This window comes from Mugil cephalus, chromosome 4, assembly GCF_022458985.1.
Source record: "Mugil cephalus isolate CIBA_MC_2020 chromosome 4, CIBA_Mcephalus_1.1, whole genome shotgun sequence".
NCBI lineage: Eukaryota > Metazoa > Chordata > Actinopteri > Mugiliformes > Mugilidae > Mugil > Mugil cephalus.
This window is the reverse complement of record NC_061773.1, coordinates 4450121-4475557: the sequence shown is the minus strand read 5'-3', so window position 1 is coordinate 4475557 and position 25437 is coordinate 4450121. Positions and strand designations below refer to the sequence as shown.

The 25437-nt window shown below is 44.4% G+C and overlaps 1 protein-coding gene across 8 annotated transcripts in view; it reads left to right on the top strand.

Annotated features, from left to right (window-relative positions):
* Positions 1-1781: 1781 nt before the first annotated feature.
* Positions 1782-25437, top strand: part of celsr2 (cadherin, EGF LAG seven-pass G-type receptor 2) — a 59214-nt gene continuing 35558 nt past the window's right edge. For 5 of the 8 annotated variants that reach the window (XM_047583918.1, XM_047583916.1, XM_047583914.1 and 2 more), the window contains exons 1-2: positions 1782-5631; positions 23542-24243. In XM_047583918.1, the coding sequence (XP_047439874.1) occupies positions 2085-5631; positions 23542-24243 (4249 nt within the window). In that variant the 5' untranslated portion in view covers positions 1782-2084. The remainder of the gene's footprint in view (positions 5632-23541; positions 24244-25437) is intronic. The other 3 variants (XM_047583917.1, XM_047583915.1, XM_047583919.1) reach the window with 1 other exon arrangement.

Sequence of the window (25437 nt, the reverse complement as noted above, 5' to 3'; positions counted from 1 at the left end):
CTGCAGTTCAGTTGCATCCCAGATGTTGATTTTTTTTCTGCATCCTTTTTTTTTTTTGTCTTAAAAGATGCATCCTGTAAAAAATCTAGCTCCTAAATAAGATTTTCTTAACTTGTGCCACAGAACAGCATTTCCTAGCTGTGATGTAGAGCGGATTGTCCATGAACCGAAGGGTTAGCGGTTCAATCCCCCGAGTGTGCCATATGCCGAAGTGTCCTTGAGCAAGATACTGAACCCCCAGTTGCTCCCAGTGTAACTGGCACTGGTATGTGAATGTGTGTGTGCTTGTGTGAACGAATGGGTGGATGTGTCTCTGACTGTAAAAGCACTTTGAGTACCTTTGAGTAGGTAGAAAAGCGCTATATAAGAGCAAGACCATTTGATTTTGTCAGAGCTCTTTTTTTATTATTATTACATTTGGATGAGACTGAAAATAACTAATAGAAAAGTTGAGTGGTCCTCTTAAAACTAATCAAAGCAAGAATAAAAGCATGTTTAAATATTCATAGCAAACTCATTTCTTAGTGATAGAGTTGCCTGTTGGGTGTGTTATAATTTAATTTTTAATATTCTGTGTTTCTTTATGCGTGAGTTTTTTATGGGCTTTTCTTCTAGAAGTCATATTTTTTTTTTTTTTTTTTACAAGGTTTAACCTGTGATGTGCAGTATATACCACTATTTAACCATCTGAACAAATCTCACAAGTGTTTCTTATGACATCAACATTATCCAAATTGAACTTGTGGTTGATATCCTCTTTTCATTATGGCTTTGCAGCTTTTGAGCAGAGGCCTAAAAAAATTAAGTTTAAAAAAAAAAGCCTCATACTGTATATTCATGCAAAACAACATCAATGAAAATCCTTCATGGAAATTCTTGTGTCATGACCAGGTACACACGGGACTCTTGTGTTGTGTGACTGCGGTTTGTCCACCAGGCGTCACCAGCACTCTAGTATCAGCTGAGCTCAAAGTTTTATTTGATTTTATTGAGCTGAGTCCCACTGCTCTCCGCTAGAAAAGGCTTTTACTTGTGTCCTCTCACTTATTTATTTTTCTCACAAAGCTGAGTTTTTCTCATGTTAATAGTTTAAAACTTGTTTGTAGAATAATAAAGTGATCATAGCTTCTAGAGCAACTCTGCTAAAATGTGTAATGATTCTCATTTCTACTTAAATCGTCGATCCTTTGAATCAATAAAACCTGAAAAAAAAGAAAGAAAAAAATGTTAAGGCACATACAAGTGCACGATCTGAATAGAAATGAGGAAGTAAAAGGAGAAGTTTGTATTTACATGAAACTGCCCACTTTTCGGGACCACCTTTAGTAGGTTAAAACGAGGTCACTGAGGAGCAACGATCTGAGGGAATTGTTGAAGTTAATAAGTAACCTGCAGGAGGTGAGTGGTGGTGGGTGAAGGATGGTCTTTGTTGTGTTCCTCCTCTCTGGAGGACTGTAAAGAGTCTTTCTGCAAAAAATAAGAGGCTCAAAGATGGTTGAAAAATAATGTAATTAATTAATGTTGTCAAGCGGAATCTTAATCAATCTGAGTCTGAAGTCTGTTGTTCTGCTTTAATAAATGAAGCTTTTAGGAAGTTACCATTTATCTCCAGTGGCAGGGTTTCTGTCAAGTACTCAGACCCCTAACAGAGCTGTTCTCTCTCTCTCTGTCTCTCTCTCTCTCTCTCTCTCACACACACACACACACACACACACACACACACACACACACACACACACACACTTCGGTTTATGATAATGAGGAGCCTCAAGGCGCAGGGGTAGCCGGAGCCATTTTTCTCATTCAGGCGGAGTTGCGGGGACGGAGCGGAGGTGTCGCGGCTGTTACTGTTGCTGTTGCCGGTGTGAGTGAGTGGTGTGTGTCCGCGTGTGAGAGCAGCTCCGACCAAGGTTACTGCGGCTCTCCCTTCTCCAGAACCAGCCGGACTGAGCGGAGAGAAGTGCGCCCGCTGAGAGCATGGCTCTTCTGCAACAAAGAGGAAACTCGCCGGCGGAAAGTTTAGAGAAATAAGGAGCTGCAGAAATTCCCACTCGGACACCCGTCGGAACACAAACTGAGGAGCGATGCACTTCTTTAAATGGGATCTGTTGTTGATTTTCTTGTCGTGTAAAGTGTTTTCGCTGGCGGATTGCTACACAGTTCACATCGGGGAGGATGCGGAGCCGAGGACAGTGTTGGTCAGCATGGAGCGGGGCGCACCGTGCGCTCTGGATCAGGTACTCGCTCCTAAATTCACGGAGCGCTTCCTGGAGACTGACGCGGCGGCGGGCATTGTGTTTGTTTCGGACTCTATAAAGTGCCCCAGGCTGCGCTCAAACCCCTTCACTGTGTACACTGTAGCGGACTGTGAGGACTCCGGATACAGGCACCTCATCACCAGCCAGTACGATGTGCATGTCCACGGTAGGAACTGTTCAAACACGCGTCAAAGAAGTCCTCTGTGGGACATGGAAGTCCTCAGTTTGTACAACACCCGCGGCCACCACAGCTCAGAGTGCCACCAAGCACACTCTGCTTTATTTCCAGTTGGGGGTCTGCTGCCAGGCCCCGCTATTCGCTGCAGAGTCACTAACAGCCATGAGTTTTACTTCTCTGAGGGGGACTTATTTGTGTCTAAGACTCTGTGCTGGAGACAGGACACCCTCCTGGAGCTGGACCTGCTCTGTGACGCGCTCACAGAGGACGGACTGAATGTTAAAGTCAACCCCATCTCCATCCACTGGCGTGTGGGGCAGGGTCCTTTCAAGCAAGGTCACCTAGAGAAGCTCTTAGAGAAGGCAGCTCAGTCTGATTCAGGGATTGTGAGCAGCAGGAGGAGGAGGAGAAGCACCAACAGCAGCCCCCAGTTTCAGCCCCCGATGTACCAAGTGGCAGTGGCAGAGAATAAGCCAGCTGGGACTTCTGTTGTTGTTTTGAAAGCGGTGGATGTGGATGAGGGGGAGGCCGGCAGGCTGGAGTACTTCATAGAGGCACTCTTTGACAGCCGCTCCAACAGCCTCTTTGCTGTTGACCCTGCCAGCGGTGTAGTGTCTACAATAGAGGTGCTGGACCGGGAAACAAAAGACACACATGTGTTTCGCGTGACTGCAGTTGACCATGGCACACCCCGACGTACGGGCATGGCCACCCTCACGATCACAGTCAGCGACACTAATGACCACGACCCTGTGTTTGAGCAGCAAGACTACAAGGAAAGCATCAGGGAGAACTTAGAAATAGGCTATGAGGTTTTAACGGTGAGGGCCACAGACGGGGACGCACCTGTTAACGGTAACATCCTCTACCACGTCCTCAATAGTAATGGGTCCAATGACGTGTTTGAAATTGATTCGAGGTCTGGTGTCATCCGCACTAAAGGCCTGGTAGACAGAGAGGAGGTTGAATCCTATATGCTTTTAGTTGAGGCAAATGACCAAGGCCGTGACCCCGGGCCCCGCAGCGCCACCGCTACTGTTCACATTGTGGTAGAGGACGATAATGATAACGCTCCTCAGTTCAGTGAGAAACGCTACGTGGTCCAGGTGCCAGAAGACATGACCCCTAACACAGAGATCCTTCAGGTCACAGCCACAGATCAGGACAGAGGGAGCAACGCTGTTGTCCACTTCAGCATCATGAGTGGAAACACCCGCGGGCAGTTTTATATCGATGCTCAGACAGGTAAAATGGACCTGGTCAGCCACCTGGATTACGAGGCAAACAAAGAATACACCCTAAGAATCAGAGCTCAGGATGGAGGACGTCCTCCGCTGTCTAACATCAGCGGCCTGGTCACGGTGCAGGTGTTGGACATTAATGACAATGCCCCCATTTTTGTCAGCACTCCGTTCCAGGCCACCGTGCTCGAGAATGTGCCACTGGGCTACTCCATCATCCACATCCAAGCTGTGGATGCAGACTCTGGAGACAACTCTAGGCTGGAGTATCGCCTCACTGAAACCACGCCAAACTTCCCCTTCACCATCAACAACAGCACAGGGTGGATTGTAGTGGCAGCTGAGCTGGACAGGGAGAGTGTGGACTTTTACAACTTTGGAGTAGAGGCCCGTGATCAGGGTTACCCTGTCATGTCGTCGTCAGCCAGCATTACCATGACAATTCTAGACGTCAATGACAACAACCCAGAGTTCACTCAGAAGGCGTATTACATGCGACTGAATGAGGATGCGGCCGTGGGGACCAGCGTGGTGACAGTATCAGCTGTGGATCAGGACATCAACAGTGTGGTGACGTATCAGATATCCAGTGGTAACACCCGCAACAGATTCTCCATCACGAGTCAGAGTGGAGGTGGACTCATCACGCTGGCTCTGCCGTTAGACTACAAACTGGAGCGTCAGTACGCCCTCACCGTCACTGCCAGTGACGGAACTCGCTTCGACACCGCAAAGGTGTTTGTTAATGTCACAGATGCCAACACACACCGGCCCGTGTTTCAGAGCTCGCATTACACCGTCAACATCAACGAGGACCGACCCGTGGGCACCACCGTGGTTGTGATAAGTGCCACAGATGAAGACACAGGTGAGAACGCTCGCATTACCTACTTCATGGATGACAGCATCCCTCAGTTTGACATCGACCCAGACACAGGAGCTGTCACTACAGAGATGGAGCTGGACTATGAGGACCAGGTTTCTTATACGCTAGCAATTACTGCGCGGGACAACGGCATCCCACAGAAGTCTGACACAACCTACCTGGAGATCCTGGTGAACGACGTGAACGACAACTCCCCCCGTTTTATCAGAGACCACTACGTGGGCTCCGTGATGGAAGACGTGGCAGTCTTCACTAGTGTGGTTCAGGTGTCTGCTATCGACAGAGACTCTAGCCTCAACGGCCGTGTTTTCTACACTTTCCAGGGCGGCGAAGACGGTGATGGAGACTTCATAATTGAATCCACCTCTGGCATTGTTCGCACGCTACGAAGACTAGACAGAGAGAACGTTCCTGTTTACAGCCTGCAGGCATTTGCTGTAGATAAAGGTGTTCCTGCTCTGAAGACACCGGTTAACATTCAAGTAACAATCTTAGATGTGAACGACAACCCTCCCGTGTTTGATACGGATGAGTTTGACATCATGGTTGAGGAAAACAGCCCCATAGGCCTCGTAGTTGCTCACATATCAGCCACAGACCCAGACGAAGGCAGCAATGCACAGATTATGTATCAGATAGTGGAGGGGAACATCCCAGAGGTGTTTCAGCTGGATATCTTCTCTGGAGAACTGACTGCCCTGATAGACCTGGACTATGAGCTGAGGTCTGAGTATGTTATCGTGGTCCAGGCCACCTCCGCCCCTCTGGTCAGCCGCGCCACAGTCCACATCAAACTCGTCGACAAGAACGACAACATGCCGGTGCTCAAAAACTTCCAGATCATCTTCAACAACTATGTGACAGACAAATCCAGCAGCTTCCCCACAGGAGTGATCGGACGCATCCCCGCCTTCGACCCCGACGTCTCTGATCAGCTCCACTACAGCTTTGAGATGGGAAACGAGCTGAACCTGGTACTCCTGAACCAAAGCACGGGAGAGATCCAGCTGAGTCCGGCCCTGGATAACAACCGACCCCTGGAGGCCTCCATGAGGATCTCTGTGTCAGGTGAGACTGTTGGATAACTCTGTAGTTGCAAACTCCACCCAGTGAAGTCCAGTAACAGAAGACCAGGCTTACTGAGGTGTACTCCTACTCTGTTTCCATTAACGTGTCTCTTCATTTACATTTACGCTCCACTTCACTGGATAATGGAAGTGATGATGACTTAAGTATGTCTTTTCTTGACTTCAGTATTCCACGGTGACTTCCCTATGATAGAAATATTCATGAAGGAGGATTAATATTCACTGCAGAGCACTTGAAACCTAGTCTGTTCTAAGAAAAAAGAGAGAGAGAGAGAGACTTATTTCAGTGTTATTCTTGGGTAATTGTTTAATTTGGTTCATTTTAAGACACTTTCTAATTTAGCCTGATTTAGCTCCGTCTATTGTCAAGATTTAAATGGCTGTTTGTCTGAACACGTCTGCATCCTGTGGGATCCACGCTCTAGTGAGCAGACTTATCATGCCCCATAATTGCCCGTTGTTCCCCGGCTCCCACACGCAGTGAAAAGATCTAACTCGATTGTGGTCAATTTCTGTAGCTTGTTTAGCGTCAGAATGAACAGTTGATGTCCTTTAAGTATTGTGGTGTTTGACAGGCTTCGTGTTTTGTTTTGTTGCTGACAGAAGGGCTGCAATCTAATAGCAGGCGCTGTTTGTCAGAAACAATATTGTTGAATGCTGCAATTTGAGAGTTAAAAGCAGGGAGTAGTTTAAGTGACTGTACTATCCAGGTTGGATATCAGAAAGGAAGGTCAAAGTAGATGTGAAACAAGCTTAAGGCCTCTTAACCATAAAGGGAGCATGCCAGTGTTCCCCGCACCTTTAATTTGGCATGCTGCCACAAACGTTCAGGAGTCTTATTTGCTGCTAAAATGTGTCTGAACTTGAGTTGTACCCACAGAGAATTATTTGTGTTAGTGTGCGTGAGGGAGCGAGGTGGGGGTGTCACCCACTGTTGGGGCTTATTTGACGCAGTGTGATTTGCTGTAAATCTTCCTTCTCTGTGACCTTGGCACAACCTAAGAGGAGAGAGGGAAGCAGAACTGGGAACATAATAAAGAGATTGGACATCAAGGTGAAAGATACTTTACAAGAACAGGGAGAATTAAAGACTGGTGGAAACCTTAGGGTCTGTTTGATGCTAGTGAAAGCGCATAATGACTGAGAGCATTCCTGTCTGATGATGAGTTAACTCTGAGGAGCAGGTACTGTAGCGTGGTTAGCGTGGGTAGTCGTTACAGTGGGCTGGAGCTTTGCCTCTCTGGAGAACAATAGTGAGATGTCGAATGAGGGGCAGGCGCTGGAGCTCATACCAGGCTGTGGTCGGGGGCAACAGCTGTGACTCCACTGAGGACCAATTAGAGGCTGTGTCTCCCCAGCGCGTCCAGCACCTGCTGGGGTTTATGTGTCAGCACCCCTGCAGGAGACAGGGGAAGATGGAGGCAGGGGGACGGAGGAGTGGGGGGAAGGAAGGGTGGAGTTTTGGCTCTGTAAACTGGGGACATGTTGGGAAATACAGTCATACTGTAAGAGAGCAGAAAAGCCATTAGGCATGAGCTGTTGGAGGAGGAGATGGGGTAGGAAGATGAGCTCCCTCCATAGATGCTGCTGACCCCAATTTTCAAATGCTTTTCCCTCCAGGGACCTCCCAAGTCTTCCCATTATCTTTCTCTTCATGCTGCCGTTTAAGAGGCCCCCCCAATGATGGACGATTTTTGATGATGGGCTCTTTTGTATGTTGTTGGACTGTGATTAACATCTTTTTTGAGCACTGCTCTTCACTCTGAAATGGATGCGATTGTCCCTACGTGGCTGCTCTTTGTCTTAAGTTTAAAGCGTTTCCTATGCAGCAGCTTTGAGAAGATGACCTCTACGTGATGTACAGATTATGACGATCATCTTAAAGTTATGATCCTCCTCATGTTAGTCACAACTCAGTAATAACGCTACAGATAATATTGGATCTCACCTTGAAATGTTTAAAATCAATAATGAACTGCACTTGTATTTGGGTTGTCGGTGAATAATCTCAAGTTATCGTTACTAGAATAAAGAAGTGTGCATTCTGTTAATCTGTCTTTCCACTGTAGTGTTGCATAATCGTCTTATAAATATAAGGGATATGGTATAGAGCCTGAAATGCTTTATGCTGCCCACATGACGATCTAGGCACAAGTGGAACAATTTTCAATCAAAGTTGCAAATGTGTGCACAATAACTGGGTGAAGAAATGTGCATCTCTATTAGCACATGAACACCTCACCCCTCTCAAAAATGAATAATATAGAAGTATTACTAAAATAACCTGGGAATAAATGAGAAGGTGGAGACCAGAAGTGATTGAGGACTAACATGTACTTCACAGACAGATTTGTTCAGGTTGGTTTGATGTAAGCGTGGGAGATTTGAGTGAGATAATTAATGAGAATATTACTCATTGCTATTCAAAGAGGCACTGTAATCATTCGGAGCTGTAAGCAGATACCTCACACAGCCTGACGATCTTGCCTGAGTGCACATGCATGAATTAGTTATTATAACCATTTAATTTAGTTTACCAGATATGTAGTCAGACTTACAGTCACAGTGTTGCAGCTATTGGTCCCATCTCCCGGAGTGTGAGAAAAGAAACTTAACATAACTTCTGGATGTCGTGTCACGAAGTCAATTCTGATCACGCTGCGGCATGAGATGGAGGTTGTCATTTGTGGGATTAGAGTTTGCTGCATCTGTATCCTGAGATCTGTCAGAGCGGTGTTGACATACTCGAGGGCTCATCCACTGCTCCTAGGCAAGCGTGAGCCTGCATAAATAGGTGTTTGCATACGACAAGGGAGATTTTTTCCCCCCTGCCTTTCTTTCATCCGTAAAGCCCCATTAAGTTTAATGATTATCCTTCCCTTTGGAAAATCTCATTATATTATACTTCAATGTGAGGTCTGTATGTTGTGCATTTTGGAGTTTTGTCTCCTTTACATTGACTTAATTTCTTTAACTATTAGGTGTCTCCTGTTGGATAAGAATTCTGTCTGATTTATACCTTGTCCTCACTTCATGAGGACACCTTGTCCTTTTTAATCAGATCCCGAGTCAATACGTGTCTTGATGCTCATTTTGAAAACACCAGTCACGAAATTTTAACATCACGCCTCAGTGACTAATGAGTTCAGATTGATTCAGCTCACATTACACTGCAGGTTGTACAGGTGCTCAGGTTACATGGTGAACAGCAGGTATTTGCTCTCTCTATATGGCCACTGTCAGGGGAGAAGACCCCTTTAAGTTTCAAGCGTAAGTGGTTGTTGATACTTCAAGGTTAAACTACTCCGCTGTGTGAGCCAAATCCACTGGCATTCAGCCCAGCTTAGTGGGGAAAACCGCAAATGTGCTTATACAAGTCAAGTTTTCTCTTCTCTCAAAAGACTTTTTAGAACTTTTTGCGAGTTAAAACATTTGGATGCTCGGCTTAAAAATGATAAGTTGGAATGTTTTGTGGCTGAACGTGTTTTTAAGTTGTTGCCCTTATATAAGATGAAGCTACAAGGGTGGAATTTTAATGATGGAGGCTCTCTGCTCCATCACAAAACTATATACGTAAGAGCCAAGACTTTCACGGCCGGCGTAATTTCATTAGATTCTATTAAACCTTTAAAGCTGTCTGTGGAGGGACTTTCTCAGGGTGTTGTCTTCTGTAACACAAGCCCATCAATCTGCTCAAATCTGGTGCATTTGTGTGTGGCCTCCAGCAGCTGGGCCGCTCTGATTACTTTTTCCCACTCGCCATCATGTAATTATTCCACTCAGCCGCAGCGCACCTTGGATTTCTGTGTTCTTTATGGTTGATAAATTTCTGTTTTCCCCGGGCCTGATTCAGCCTCCGCTTGCAGCGCTTGCCTGGTGTTTTGTGTGCGCCCAGAGTCATCCGCTCCTTCCATTCATTCCCTGGACGGCGTTAGTCACACTCGCAGGCTTGCGTGGAATGTTTGTAGCAGTGTTTCTCTCCTTTTTTTATCCCTTTAACATCACCTATCACCTTGATCCTGTTTCTCTTTCCCTCTTTTTGTTTGCCTGTCACCATTCCCCATTTTTCTCCTATCTGCCCGGGTCTATGGCTCTAACCCCTGCAACCTCCGCTGTTCCCTCCCATCATTTCGAGCTCCTCCACCCTCCCCTCTTTATCCCCATCCTCCCCCTCCTCTCCCTGTCTCTCCCTCCTTTGACTGCTGTCCCCCCCCCTCTCCCCTGTGAAAGGAAGAATGCCTAAGAGAAATGCTTTGTTAAGCACCCAGTTGTCATGGTGAACGCGGCAATGCCTGAGAAATTCCTTGTGGGTGGGGACGAAGGGGTAAGGCCTCTTTTGTGGAGCGAAGATGGGGGGAAGGGGAGGCACATAAAAAAAGTTCTAAAGAGCAACTGTCCCCCTCTCCCTCTTTCCAGTGAAGCATGTAAGGCTTTCTGTGGACCTGTAATGCTCCGGGACACACTGACCTGTCCCGCCGCCTGCTTCCCCTCTGCAAGCGTTTTTACAGGACGCGCAGCAAGTCAGCCGACACCTGTCTGCGCGTGTAAAGTTTCCATCTGTGTTTTTGAAGGATAAACTCTAGTCTAGCATGTGACAGACTTCAGAGAGGCCCTCTGTTTGGAAAGCACCTGAGAGTTTAAAGCTCACAGTGATATGATAGTGTGAACTTAAAGCTCTTTGATTCGTGACACAGATGCGCTCAGAGGGTATCAGATTTACTGCTGCTGGCATGTTTTTCCACAGCGGAACATCCTCCCGTGGGCCTCGCTGCTCTACGCTCGGTTGCACTGATGGTTCGGAGTAGCTGAGGTGGGGCGAAGGTGCGGGTGGAGGGAGGAGGGTGACATCATCTATGAATTAGGAGGGGAAATCATGTTTGGGATTAGGGCCCTCACGTCGCTGGGGCGAGGCCTTGTGGTGCTTGCATATATCTAAGCGTTGTCCTGCATTGTCTTCGCTGTCCCAGCAGACAATGGGAGAGGGCTCTGTCTGGAGCTGTCCCCCCTGTGTCTTTGTGTCCGCTTCTTCTTTGCCTCTGTGCTGTTGTCCTCGGGAGCACCTCGCCAGACCTGCTACTCCTCCATGAATTACCCTACTTACTGTACAGTCTGACACAAGTGAATTACTCATTTGGCACCAAAGGAGAAAAAAAAAGCATTTATTCTCAGCCAGACGTTTATCGCTAGAGGCTCCTTGGATAGATTATAGCTGAAGTAGTGGGACTAATTATATTGTTATTCAAAAAATATGGCCACATCTTGAGACACCCAAAACAATAGGTGCCACAGTTGCAGAGTACATGGACTGATGTAGTTAAGATTGATAACAAGGTATTTGAAATGGTAGTCAGTATCCGTAACCAAGCAAATGAGTGGATAGCTCCAGCGTCCGGCATCAGCCACTTTGGTCTTTAAAATGAAATCTTGACCAAACTAAGCAATTAAATACTTCAACAACAAGCTTCAAAAATAAGGTCTGGGGAAAACTTTCATCACACAGAAAGCACTGTCCTGAAAATCATACCGCAGCTCCACTTGAGTACAGAAACCCTCACAAGTAGACGCGCTTCTCACCCTGTGAATATGACAAATTGTGTTTATCTAACAGGCCGCTACCTTTCTGCTCCTCTGCGCTGGGAGTTTCAGACATGTCGTCGCTGTCTAATTTCCACTACTCGTCAAAACTCTGGACACACCTTCTCATTGAATCGAAGGTGTGTCCAAACTTTTGACTAGTAGTGTAAATCGATCGTGACAGGAGAGCGTTGAGCTAACTAAACAGATGGTTTCCTGGTGATTTACAGTGTGACTGTGCTTTTGCAGTTCGGTGATAATTAATAGAATGAGTGACTGAGCTCGGTTTCCTGGTCTGTTTTTCTGCTTACAAATATAACCAACTAGTGACAAAACAGAAACTTTGTGTTTTTTTTCAGCAGTGCTATCAAACCTGGAATATGGCTGTGAGGTGTTGACTGCTCTTTTACAGTGTCTGAATGAATGACAGAATCGTTATTGTCCTGCAAGATGTTCAGTATCCAATATCTATCAAACGCCGAGTGGTGTGTTTGAATAACGGCCTCATGCTTGGTCACGTCTCTGCATGCTAATGTCTCTTTACGATTGCGCTGACAGGAGCTTTCCTTTGATATGCAAATGTTCAGATTGGAAGAGCTCAGATCCTTTTCTGTGGCTCTAAAGCGGCTGCTCTATACAGGAAGAATCTGCGGAATGTCCTCTCGTTGTTTTCAGATACAGCAGAAAAGTGTCATCAGGGGATGCTGTGGCAGGGTCGGCAAATGAGTACGAATGACCTCTCTGCCTCTCTAGCGCAGTCAGCTTTCCTCCCGAATGGAGAAGTCAGGAGAGGGATTGTGGATTTGCTCTGGCTGCTCTAGATTGAAATCCTTGGGATGACATTGAGCTACACAAGCAGATTTCATTATTGACTTTACAGGCGCTGCAGCAATTAGGTGTTTTTGTGTTGTGGTAATCATTGCAGCGGATCTTTGTTCTTCTATTGAAGCTTAATTGCTCTGCAGAGGAAAATAAGAAAAAATGTTTCAAGAACGAGGTCAGGTGCCTTTGAATATTTATTTAACCTATATTTTTCAATGAAACAAAGGAACACAAATAAATCCACACAGTTGCACGTTATGAAAGTGATGATGCTCACAGTAATTTGCGTCGCTGGATGTAACAGCCTTAGCGTTGCTCAGATGCAGATAGCAGTAAATCTGCTGCGTAGGAGTTTGAGCATGCCATCCCTTCCCTCCTCTCAGAGTGAGAGTTTAGTGTGTTTTTTTTCTGTTTAACACAGGCTGTTGGTGTTCAGTTGTATGTAGTTTTTCCCCAGCAGTCCAGTTCTCAGTCTGGAGGAGGTGATGAGCTTCACCTCAAATCAAACACAAATCTGCTTCAGTCTGCTGTCGCTGCCGTTGTTCAAGAATGTTTTGGGTCATTAGAGAAACTGAAACATTGTCTCAGGTCTTAGTGAGTGTGTTGTTGTCCAAACTACAAATGTTTCAAGTATCTTGAATCCTAAGAAAAGAAATACAAACTGTGTTTAACCTAGATGACAACTGATGGTATCACACTATATACATTGTTCAGTTTAATGGAACGTGTTGTGAATTGTTTTGTCTCTTATATTAGTCAAAAATGTTTGCTCCATGCTTAACCATTATCAAGTAGATACATCAACACTAGTATACGTGAATGCAGCAAAAAAATTGACAACGTGTCTCCACTTCTTTCTGTTAGCCACAATGACGCTCACACTCACACTCACACTCACACTCCTACAGGACCCAGTGATTGTCAAGGGAACTGTCACTCATTATTGATGTCATTAATTTATAGCGTCAAATGAGAAGTTGTGTCCAAACTTTTGGATATCAATATCTCAAAAACCTAAAATGACTTTAAAAAATCATTGAAAGAAGGTATTTTATGCCCAGTTCCCGTCTACTAACATGGAGGAGGTGGAGTTTATAGCTGCTTTAACTTCACTTTTGAGAAGCTGTCATGGCGTCCACTTTTTTACAGTCTATGAGTAGGTCAGACCATATATGTTATATTATAGTAGGAGGTGTGTGTTGGAGAGGAAATGACTCCCCATAGCAGCAGGAGGCAGTAGTCTGTATTTATCATGCAAAATGTGAAATCACAAAAGGCAGGACTATCTTAGCCAAGTAGCCAGCTCAACTAACCCACCCACAAAATTGTTGCAGCTGAAAGTCGGTCTGGAACTGCTCTATTTTCTGGGCCAGTCGAATCATTTGGGCAGGTTTTGTGTTGTCATGGTTGTAACACTGTTCAATCGTGTACAGAGGTAAAGTTTTCTCTATCCAAAAAGTGTTTTACCTGATGATTGTTTTTTTTTTTCTTTTGTTCGACATTGAGTTTTTTCTATTAATTTTTTCTATTAATTAATTTAGTGAATAAGGTATCCATTTTAATACGTCTTAAAAACAAAATGTGCTGTGGTGTTTGGCTTTGCAACTGAATGAGTAGTTTCAATAAATGCCACCGACTGGTTCAAGGTAACCAGTCGGTGGCACTAATTCTCCCGTCAGATGTCATCAGAAATAAAGAAGAAGAAGGTAAAGAGATAACGCCATTAAAAAATCAGCAGTCAAACATCAGAAGGTGGAAAATGATGTGGAAAAAATAATGGAAATGTGACCTTACAATTAGTTTTAACCAGCTTTTTTTAATGAGTATGCAAAATTACCACTGTTTCAAGTGATTATGTAATAACAGTGATTTGTGGGGGACTTGACCCCAGCCTTTCTGAAGTCTTGGCTGTGGCCCTGTGCAGCCGCGCTGTGCTGATTGAGCTCCTCGCTGAGAGCCTTGATTTCTGATTGCTAGATGTTGACGTGAGGTTGGAAGCCTGGCAGGAGTCGTTAAGACTATTTAATGCAGAGGGGTGGTGGTGGGGCGTCAGCCTCAGCCGTTGCTTGTCTAGTGGGAGGTCAGGAAAGGGTGTGGGGGGTGCAGGGGTAATGGGATGAAAAAGCAGCCCCCCCACCCCCCTCCCACCCCTTTGCAATGCATAGCTCCCACCCCCCAAACCAGCCATCAGTCTTTCAGCAGTTGAGTGTGCTTCACCTTTCAGCCCTGCTTAATTCAAACGGGCTGCTCCTCCGCCACATTTTACTGCATCCCTTTTGATCACCAGAACCCGAGACTCCAGCTTCTAAATTAAATGGACACCAAACCAAGTGCTCTTAGCTTTAATGAAGGAGACACTGGATAAGCTTGATCTAATGCACAATTTTAAACCCTGCCACTGCACTGAGCCGCACACTGTAGTTCTTCATGATAGAGTTCAGTTGACTTTTTTTTTTAACCCACATCAGCACTCCTTAGGATGTTTTTTTTCTTTCTTCTTCGCTGGAAGGTTAATTGAACCTCAGCCTGCTGACTAGTATGAAGGTGGGGATTAGGTCTGTTGTCCTGCTGGGCGAATTCTGTTCCCGTGTGTCTGCACAAACTAAATTATGACGTTCATTCCCATGAAACCACAATCTCAGGGACTTAAAAATGACTTGGTTTTTCATTATGTTTTGTCATTTCTACCAGTTCCCTTCCTTGAAAGTAGCCTGTGTTTCTCAAATAAGCTGCGGTTTGTTGCAGCAGCTGTGTCTCCAGTTGTCTTCAGTAGTTTTAACCTTCTTTGGGCCTCTTTGTCTCCTTGACCACTTTTGATTTGCTGCTGAGTGAACTCAAAGGTCGAAAGGTCTGAGCACCTGTAAGGTTTAGTCTCAAACTGGCCATAAACACGTCAAAGTGAGAACACAACTGAGCTGCTGAAAGAATAAACCAGGGACATGTAATGAAATAGGCATGGTCACAAACGCACAATCTTCAGCAGAGACTAAATAATTATTGTATGTAACTGCAGGCAGCTCTGGGCAGAGTATTTAATTTGATTTAAATTAAACTGTGTCCTGTTCAAGGCCCTAGAGGGCCGCTAGATTATGCCTCTGTGGATAGTTTAATTGATTGATTGGTAACAGTGTGTTGTCTCTTTGAGACCTCGTGTGGACTCAACTTTGTGGTGTTGGTCCACTATACGTAAACCTTTTGTTGTAGATTCACACAGTATTATTAAGACGTCCTTTTCTACTGCTGATACATACGCCTGGCAGAAGAGCTGTATTTAATTTAAACACGTAAGTGAAACATGGTCCTTTTCTCCTTATACTTCCAGTAACAATGATTAGAACCTGAAACCCCACAGCAAGCACCAATGAGCAAAGAAACACGCTTCCCTTTTTATCAGGACTAAACCCAGCTCATATGAGGGACCCATCTGCTTGGGGAGGGGCCATGTAGAGAGACAAAAAACAAAAGAGGGAGGTGGGTTGGAGGAGAAAGGAACCAGAAACAAGCAGATGCACTTATACATGATGCAGCATACCGTATATACAGAGCACTAAGAAGATACATGATAGTAGACGATGCATGATACCTGGGAGTTTGATAATGGATAAAACAGAGGCAGCATTATTAATTATAGAACAGCTTTGTGAGTATAAAGGTAAAAGGATAAACACAGAGGCAGAAAAGTATGTTGGTGATGATGGTAGTTATGTAACAGACAGTGATGTAAAATGTCTCATAAGCACATTGTTAAAATAGGCTTAACTTATACGGGTAAATGTATGCAGATTACACTGGGCAAGTAGTTGGGGCCAGGACCACAAGCAGCTCTATAGATCCACCAACAGTTTCAGACCTCTGTATATATTACAAGCATATGACAAGCACAGTTTTGCTGAAGAGGGGGATGAATGGGTTGATAACTTGATTTTCACCCAGGTGATGGGGTTTGGTGTAAAACAAGAAGGGTTTTAGTTACAGTCGTTACATTGTTTAGATTCAGGAAAGTTTGGTTAAAAATTGAATTCAAACATTTCTCAGGTATGTGACTATGTTGGACTTTATTATTACTTTTGTTTTGTTTTTTTTTACATGAACCCATATTCACTAACAGTCAAAAGTTTGGACACATCTTCTCATTGAAATGAATGAGAAGATGTGTCCAAACATGTGACTGGTAGTGTATTTTTAATGAGCAACAGAATAAAACCGTAGATTCTTGTGATGGATTATCTGATCTGCTATCATAATACTTTATGAACATGAAAATCTTCTTTCCCTGCTAAGTTGGCTCTCCGGAGCGGTTTTTAACTTTAAATCTTTGATAGATTCAACCCCAGATCTAACTATTCCATCTTGAACAAACAGCCACTGTAACACTCTCATTTCTGAATCATAAACTCATTAAAATCTTTTAAGTTTGCGTATCGCCTCACTGGTTGGATCTTTACGACTGTGAACTGCAAAGACATTCACAGGGTCTATTCCTCCCAAGTCATTTTTAATTTATGATCTCCCTATTGATCTTGGAAATGGGACTCCAGCTTTACGCTCTTTGATGTACTGAGTACTCCGTGTGTGCTGCACATACTGTAGTGTGCTGATGCTGAACAACTGAGACGGCTCTGCTCAACCTCATTACCTTCTTACCCGGAGGTTTCCCCCAACATGACACACTTCTGCACAGAAACTCCCAGCCTCCTCCGAGGTGGGATCAGCCGCTCCGGATCACAGATTAAACGTGCTTCTGTTTTAGTGAGCCGTTCCTCATGCGCTGCCATTAGACGTGTGATGAATAGTGGTCAGAGAGACCTGTTCGAGTGTGATTATTTATCGGATCTCCACTGTCACGGTGATGGATGGTATTTTTATAGCAGGTCTAATGTGGTTCCTCTGCCCACAGTAACTAGGAGGTGTTTTCATTGCCTCAGTGTTTAACCTGCACATTAAGAGGCGGAGCAGCAGATCTGAGGCTATTTGGTTCCTCTGAAGAACAATTAAAGCAAGACAACTAGTAACACCTTCACCTACCTTCATGTCATGTGAATATTGTCAATATTTTTGCCATCTGAAGTATTAAGTTGACATTAGAAAACTTTTTTTCCCCTTTTTTTCAACTAAATATGGCGTCTGATTAATTTACGCCCATGTAAACAGACTCAGTATTTTTTGTTAGTTTTTTACATTTTAATCATGGGATAATTTGAAATGTTTTATTTCACTGAGGTTTTGCTGGTGGCATCAGCATCACCATGGTAACAGTGACAAAACTAATAAGATAATGCTGAAGTGGATGCAAACATTTGCCTCCAGGGCATCTGAGAGGTGATGCAAAGTCTGGTGGATGAACGGGTCAAACATGCAACATTCACCCAGGAGACTGGGGTTCATGTCTCGTGTTAAAGCAGAAGCTATTGTTTTTATCTGCCTCTAACCAACTAATCCTACTTTAGTTTAGTTACTTTCACATGTGCTAAAAAGATGTATACAGCTGAGGCTGGTGGAGACATGAGGTGTTGTTGTTTTTAAGTATTAATTTTTTCTTTACCTGACGACACCACCAAATGAAAAGTCAAGGGGATCACTGCAGTTATTAAAATACAGCCTGAGGCGGACATGAATGTCTGGACAAATGTGGATGGTTATCCACTACTGTCTAGACGTCTCACTCAAAACCCAAATGGAGCGAGAGAAAAAGACCAGGAAACTGCAAACATCCGCACCAAATTTAATAAGAATACTCATTCAGAAATGTCAGGGTGGTATATAGGCCAACGTTGTTACATATAGAATATATGTGTAAGTCTAACTTTCAGTTCTTTGTCCAGTTCGTTGGAAATGTCTTCTTGGCTTACAAGGAAACAGCACAAATCATGCCTTTTACACAACACATAAATCTTGGTCTTTCAAACTCCTGTGTTTGACCCCTTTCATGTAGCATGGGTGTTAACTTTGATGTAAAGAAACAGCTGAATTCAGGCTGAGACACTCGGTGGCTTCGTTTAATTCATGTGCAGTTTTCATTAACATCTGAATATTCAGCGTGATGATGGACTTTTTTTTGGCCAACTTGAGAGGACACATCTGATGTGTCCTTAGAAAACTTTGTTGGTCTTGCACTATCCATTGTTGCTTAATGGTAATTTTGAATGTCTTTGTCTACAGCATGTGACCACAGTTTGTTATTAGGTGTTTGTGCTTATCTTCTCGTGTATCAAAAACATTATATTAATGATGTCATTTATGCCAGGAGGCCAGACTTAAACTCTAGTGCTCACTCACAAGTAATGATTGACATTGTTTGCCATTAGCCAATCATGTTGAAGTGAGTCATGACATCTTAGCTGCTTTCCGAGTCCGCTGAGTTCTTCATTCTGGTTTTAGTTAATGAGAAGTGGTTTAATGCATTAGGTTCGGTCCCTGTGCAGCCGGCACCAGGAACCTGCACCGACGCTGCAGTAAATCCTCTGAGAGGAGGTGCACGTTTAGCCCACTGACCTTCAGTCCTCTGAGAGTCACAGCTGTTAGTGAGGCACATCATGTGTCCACCTTTTCACTGTTAGCGCCCGGGCTAGCCGCGTTTAAAGTGGTTTCCCCGCCTCACCTTGACATTTATTCTTCCCCAATAAAATCTGTAAACGTCAAGTGATGAGAAAGAAATAAAACCCCCCGATGAACAGCGCAGGGGAAGCTTAGAGGCAGAGGGCCGGGGTTTGTGTCGTGCTGCTCGGTGATGTCTCTGTCCTCAGTGATTTGGTCACACAGCCTTTCTGATCTTTATCCACCATGACTTTGTTGACATTTTCTGGGATTCAACTGGGAGATGTGATGGTAACTTTGTGGTCTAATTAGGCCAGTCTCACACATTTGTTCTGTCTCTTTGCCTCGGCCTCTCTCTACCAGGGCTCAGAGTGGGCTACAAAGGAAATCCATACATCTTATTTGAGTATATGCTTCTTCCTTGCAGTCGCTCCATCCTAAAGGCTCTTTGTGTTCCTCTAACACTATGTCAGTGGAGTATTTGTCCTTCATATTTCCCTGGACAGTTGAAACTGGGCTTCGTTAATATTTCAGAGCTATACATCCGCCTTCTGCAACCTCCCGGCTGATAATTTACGTTCTCTGTGTGGAGGCCTCAACCTGCAGACAAACAAGGGCCGACTCTGTGTCTGAGAGCTTCTCCTGTGTAAATCATAATGAGCCGAGTTGTTTACATGCCTCAGTTTATTCGAAGCCTCGCAGGACGTTTTCTGAGGATGATGTGTCAGATTTTGTGTTAAAAGGAAAATAATCCTCAGAATATTTTGTCCACGTGTTGAATGATTCAGGTTTAGAGTGCTTCTGCTCTCAGGTGAAAACGGTTTATCTATAAAACATAGAAACACTCCTTTACTTCTTAAGTTACATCTAACTAAGTCTATATTTTTATTGTGCAATGACTAAACCTTCGCTGTGTCCGTGTCCTCTCTCTGCTCTGCTTGTATTGACGTATGGATCAACCTCACACACATACACACACACACAAACACGCACACACAGAATGCCGTACACAGCCCTGGCAGTCCTGCAGCCACAGTGTGTGTTTAATCTTTTCCCTGGCGCCACTTCCTAGCTGAGAGCATTCCTGGCACCCAGAGGCCCAGGGGGGGCCGAGCTGTGGGTTGAAAGCAGTGTCACACTTCAGAGCTGGCACCTCGTCTCTTTACTAACTAAGCATCGCTCTTCTCCTCCTTTTTGGCCCAAAATGCCCCGCTTACCTTATCCTTCCACGGAGAATGACCTCTTTGAAGGATGGTCTGGTTCCTTTCAGACGAGATTCTCCTCGCGCTCAGTTTCCCAGCGCTGCATCTACCTCTGGGTCTCTGCCCGAGCCCCCATCCAAGAATGTGAATTGGCAGAGGACGTAATTAAGGCGGGCGATGTCCGTCCTTACACACGGCCTAACCTTTAAGAGCCCCTTTTCATTGAGAGCTGTGTTTTCCTGGCCACTGTTGCTTCATAGTATCAGGTATTATATCACTCGACCAGATGAAAAGAAAATGGGCTCCAGCAGAGAAGTTTCACTGTAACTATTGCAAGGTCATCGAGATCGCTGTTTTTATTATTATTTGCTAAAATGAAACCAAAGCTCTCCTGAATTCTTTTGATCCGGACTACCAGATTTATGACTCCCGGGGGACAAAAATAGAAATGATTAATATTTCAGTTTGGGCTCTTTGAAAAGTTTCCACAGTTTTCTAACATGTTGTTGAAGACTAGATGAATAAATTAAAGGAGGAAAATAAGCACCAAATTATTGAGAGATCCTTGGTTCAGCCCTAAGTACAAGAAAACGAAAGTTGTAAATAGTGCTAAAGTTATTTATAGGTGTCCACTGATATTATGTTTTTAATAAATGAAACATTTAAAGCATTGGCGAGGAAAAATGACTTTACAAGGGACAAACATTTACTTGTCTTGACATTCCCCTGCATCTTTGTTTTTGATTGTTCACGAGACAAAATGATCAGTTTGAAGACTTATCACCTTATAACCCCTGACAGTCGTGCATCACCATGAATATGGTCCGATCCATGCACATGTCTTCTGTCCTGTGAACTAACCCACCAAAACGAAGACAGAAAAGGGAAAATAACAGAGGAGATGAACCGTTATCTCGTGACCCCCCTGTTTGTGTTGTGGAGGGTTTCTAGCCACCAGGTCTGGGATTGCTGCTTTAAGTGATTAAAGAGTAGATCAAGAAAATGAGAGGGTGGAAAACAGCGATTAGCTGCAGCTCTAATTTAGAATTTGTCTTGTCTGAGAAAGCACAGAGCCTCCGCTGCCTTTGTGTTCTCACCTCTTATATGCAAGTGTTTCCTTGTGTGCACAGGTGTGTGTTTTCAGTGCGTGTGTTTACAGTAAAGTGTGAATTAGAAGAGCGACCCTGCTTGCGTCTGTCCTTTGATTTTCCTGCACTTCCTCTGCTAAGGCCCTGTATTATTACTGTGCTGGAAGCACTTGACTGAAAGCTGCAGGATTAAAGCCGTGTCAAACATGCTTCTCCGTCTCACTTCCTCTATGCCCCCACCTCACACACACATACACACACACACACACACACACACACACACACACAAAAACACACTCACACATTCACCCCCTCCTCCTTGTCCTCCCCCCTCCCCTTGGCACTCTGTGTTTAAACTTGCCCGGTGCCAAAACAGGGATCTGCTAACTTTGGGCAGCGCTGTTTGTGTGAGTGCTGCTCACAGGTTCTGCTCTCTGGCCGGAGTCCAAGCATCCTAAACAAAGCACCCCATTGATTATTTTGGAGGGAGAGACCGCGGCTTGTTTTCATGACACATTTGATTTGATTAAGCCTATTTTGTGTTTGCTCTGGAGGCTACAGAAACCTGCCGGCCTACTAGATAGACAAAATGACGGCGACCTCTCACCCTGACCTTTACAGTGAGGATGTGTCAATTGTGAGAGACATAGAGATGTAAGCTTCCTGTTGAAAAACTAACAGTCAAATTCAGGCTTCATTCTCAGATTATTGCTGCCGCTATTCAGCAAAAGCCACAATAGCACAACCAGACAAGTGAGCTTTGCCATAACATTGTAGCAGTTTTTCTAAGGCTTAAAATGAAAAGGATAAAATGGACACACTTTTTGGCCTACTGTCATCAATGTAGGGTTTTAATAGTGGTGCTGATAGTCAGGTTGGTTTAAAATGTCTTTTATTAGGTTTATTTTTGGAATAATCGGAGTTAAAGTAGTAAATAGTAGTAAGCCTGATAAACCTAGAGGCTTTACTGTTTAAACAGAGAATCGTTATGGGGTCAAAGATAAAAATTAAGTGAGACAGTAGATCATGAAACAAGCAATGATTTCATCAACAGTTTGTTGTGCAACTACGGGGCAAATTCGTCCATCTTGTCACAGAGCTGAAGGCCGAATGAGGTCGGTTAAGTTGCACATCTGTCCCAGACTCTCCGTCGGTGGGATTTAGAGCCACGGTGAGGCTGCAGCAGACAAACATTCTTAGGTTCTGTGCTCGTTAGCAACATACTTGGACTTCACCGTGTGTGCCCTCTGCTTGAATGGAGGCTATTTTCATTATAATTTTACCCCTCAGTGAGCAGTGCGCGCTGTGTGCCCCTGTCAGAGACCTTCAGCTCATTCTTGCTGATGTGCAGCTTTATTATGTTAGTGGAAGATGGAGAAATAGAAGATAAGCATGGCAAAGTCATAAGTCAGTGTAAGCGTGAGCCGTGGTATGTTTGCCATACGGACTACTATGGCGCAACGTTTACTTTTTACATGCCTGCAGCAGTGTCCAGCTAAAAAATAAGACGTGCTGAACACAGGATGCTATGAAGACTCACTGAATAAGTAGTAGATGAGAAACATTAAATGTCTGCGTTCAAACAACTGAAGGGATAGAGGATGAAACATTCACTGGTCTTGGTATCATAACCAGAGATCTGCTGAGCTGAGAAATGCTTTAATTGGTGAATTTGAGCCTTAAGGCTTTCAGGATGGCTCGTATAATGAAGTATCATCTCTGCTTCCGGACAAAGAAAGCAAACAGTGAGCAGAGAATACAGGCGTGAAATCGCTGATTAGAAAGCTGGAAAGTATTGAAAGAAAACCGACACTTGTTTTCTTCTAGTCTTGGCGCACATCTTTTATCTTGTCTGGCACGAAACAAAAAAAGAAGAAAAAAAACACTTGGTTGAGCCAAGAACATGAATAAAAAAAATGTGTTATCATTATTTTCATCAAAGTTACAATTTGTACGCAGTTGTATGTATTTTTGCTTTGGTCTGCGTTTACGGTTTAAACGTGTTGCAAACAGCAGCTGTAAAAGCCCTCCACCATCCACCCGTATGTACCTGCATCTGTCCTGCTGCCACATCTGCCCCATGTGTTCATGCCACAATTGATGAAAAGATGAAAATATCCTGAGATGCATAGATCTGGTGATAGTGGATATTTTTCTTCTTATCTCTATGAACTGATGTATAAACTTTGCTCAATATATTTCTGCTGCTCTTTGGTTTATTCTGTCTCCTGCCACTGAAAACACTCACAGGAGCTCTATACGTATCAATCCACATCAGAAAATACGTCCAATTAAAATTTGCAGAATTTGCTCTTGTCTGAGTGACATTAACTTAAAGCGATGACATTAACTTAAAGCATTAACTTTAAGCGATGATGTTGTAGGAAATGATTCATTATCTCAAAGAAAAAAGATATTTATGACCTTTTCATGATCATTTTTATCCTTAGGATATCAAATGTGCTTAGACTGAATGTCTCAGACTAACATATTACTTTTGATATCACATGGTGACAACATGACATAAAGCCTAGATTACAGTCTATCTCCAACTAATTATGTCATCAGAGGTTCACCATCAAGTCTCGACTCACTAAGAACGCTTCCAAACTTTCAGTAGGTTCATTTTATTTTTATTTTTTAATTTCCTTTCCCTCTCGTGTGTTTCAGATGGCATCCACTCAGTGTCAGCTCAGTGCCTTCTCCAAGTCACCATCATCACCGATGAGATGCTGTCCAATAGTATCACGCTGCGACTCGCCAACACCTCCCAGGAGCACTTCCTGTCCCTTCTGCTGGCCCAGTTCCTGGATGGCGTGGCCCGGGTCCTGTCTGCCGCCCCTGAAGACGTCGTCATCTTCAACATCCAGGACGACACTGACGTCAGCGCTCGTATCCTCAACGTCAGCTTGTCCGTGGCCGTTCCTGCGTTCGAGGAGGGACACCAGCCTCCCAGAGGACTCGGCCACGGAGGGGACAGGCCCGGGAGAGGGGTGGAAACCGGAGAGTTTTTCTGCTCGCAGGAACTCCAGGAGAGGCTGTATTTGAACCGCAGCCTTTTGGCTCAGATCTCCTCACAGGAGGTTCTTCCGTTTGATGACAACATCTGCCTGCGCGAGCCATGTGAGAACTACATGAAGTGCGTGTCCGTGCTGAAGTTCGACAGCCTGGCGCCTTTTGTCGCGTCCGATACCATCCTGTTCAGACCCATCCACCCCATCGCTGGGCTACGCTGCCGCTGTCCCACTGGCTTTACAGGAGACTACTGCGAGACTGAGATCGACCTCTGCTACTCTAAACCCTGCGGAGCCCACGGCGTGTGCCGCAGCAGAGAGGGAGGCTACACCTGCGAGTGCTTTGAGGACTACACAGGTGAGTGTTTTGATACTTTGAACCCAGTTTTCTTACAAGGTCTGTAGCAGTCTCTGGTCTCTGTTCCTGACAGTCTGTAGTTCTGTGGTGTTTGCTGTGCTGAGTACATGCTCTGCTCCAACAGGCTGACATGTCTGCAGCACTGCATTCATTCAGTCCTTCATTTATTCATGAATTCACCGTGTCATTTAGTTTCTCCGTGTACTGAGGCATTGAGGGCTTCTGTTTCTGATTGTATCAAGATGATTGTGATTGAGTCTCCTCGCTGTTGCTCACTGTGTCAGAGGACATTTACACAAAGTTGAGCTTCAATGTGACTGAGCATGGAGGGGGTGCAGAGCTGCAAAGCCAGGTGTGAACGCCGCTTCAGTAGCTGCTGCTATATTTTCCCGTTTTCTCACAAATGCAGTTTACAGTGATAATCCACATTTACCTTTAAATGGTAATTTTGAAAAAAAAAAAAAAAACTTCCCAACACTTCCTGTCAGCTATTTAATTTTTGACTGAATTTCATCATTCGTATATAACAGTATATCGACTGGTAGCAGGCTGGCTAATAACCATGTATTTGGACCTTAGATATATGGATTCCTACATGAAATTTTGCTGAGAGACTGAGGCTTTAGATGCATATCTCAATAAAAGTTTGCATCATCACTAAACCTGCAAACACATCAGAATTCATGAACTTCATTTATAATCGTATTGTTTGTATGGACTTTTCTTGTAAACATTGTAAATACAGTTGTATCAGACGGTTCCTTTCAGCCTTAATGTGTTCCTGTTGAATTTCACAGAGAGACAGATAGACGGTGAAAGGACAAAATCTCGGCCACATGTCGCCTTTCAATTGTTAATCTCTCCTCTGTCACACAGGCCCCCCAGGGCCTTTAACGTCTGCATCTGTCTCATTCACTCTCCTCCTGAGCTCCTTATTGAACCTGGCTCTTTATAGACACACAGACTGTCCTCTGCTCTAATGACTGGCCCTGCACACAAAAGCTGAGAGATGAGTTATTGATTTGATGTATTCCTGTTGCAGTAAGCCACAGTGGAAGTAAAGGCCTGCTGATCATTTCTGTTTTAAAAGTAGAGAGCCTTAAACTGAGGCGGACTAGTGTGTGTTGTGAAGTTGAGGTTGCGCTTTTGAATTTCTGTCATTGATCAGAGATCTCTTAGTTTACGGCCACAGAA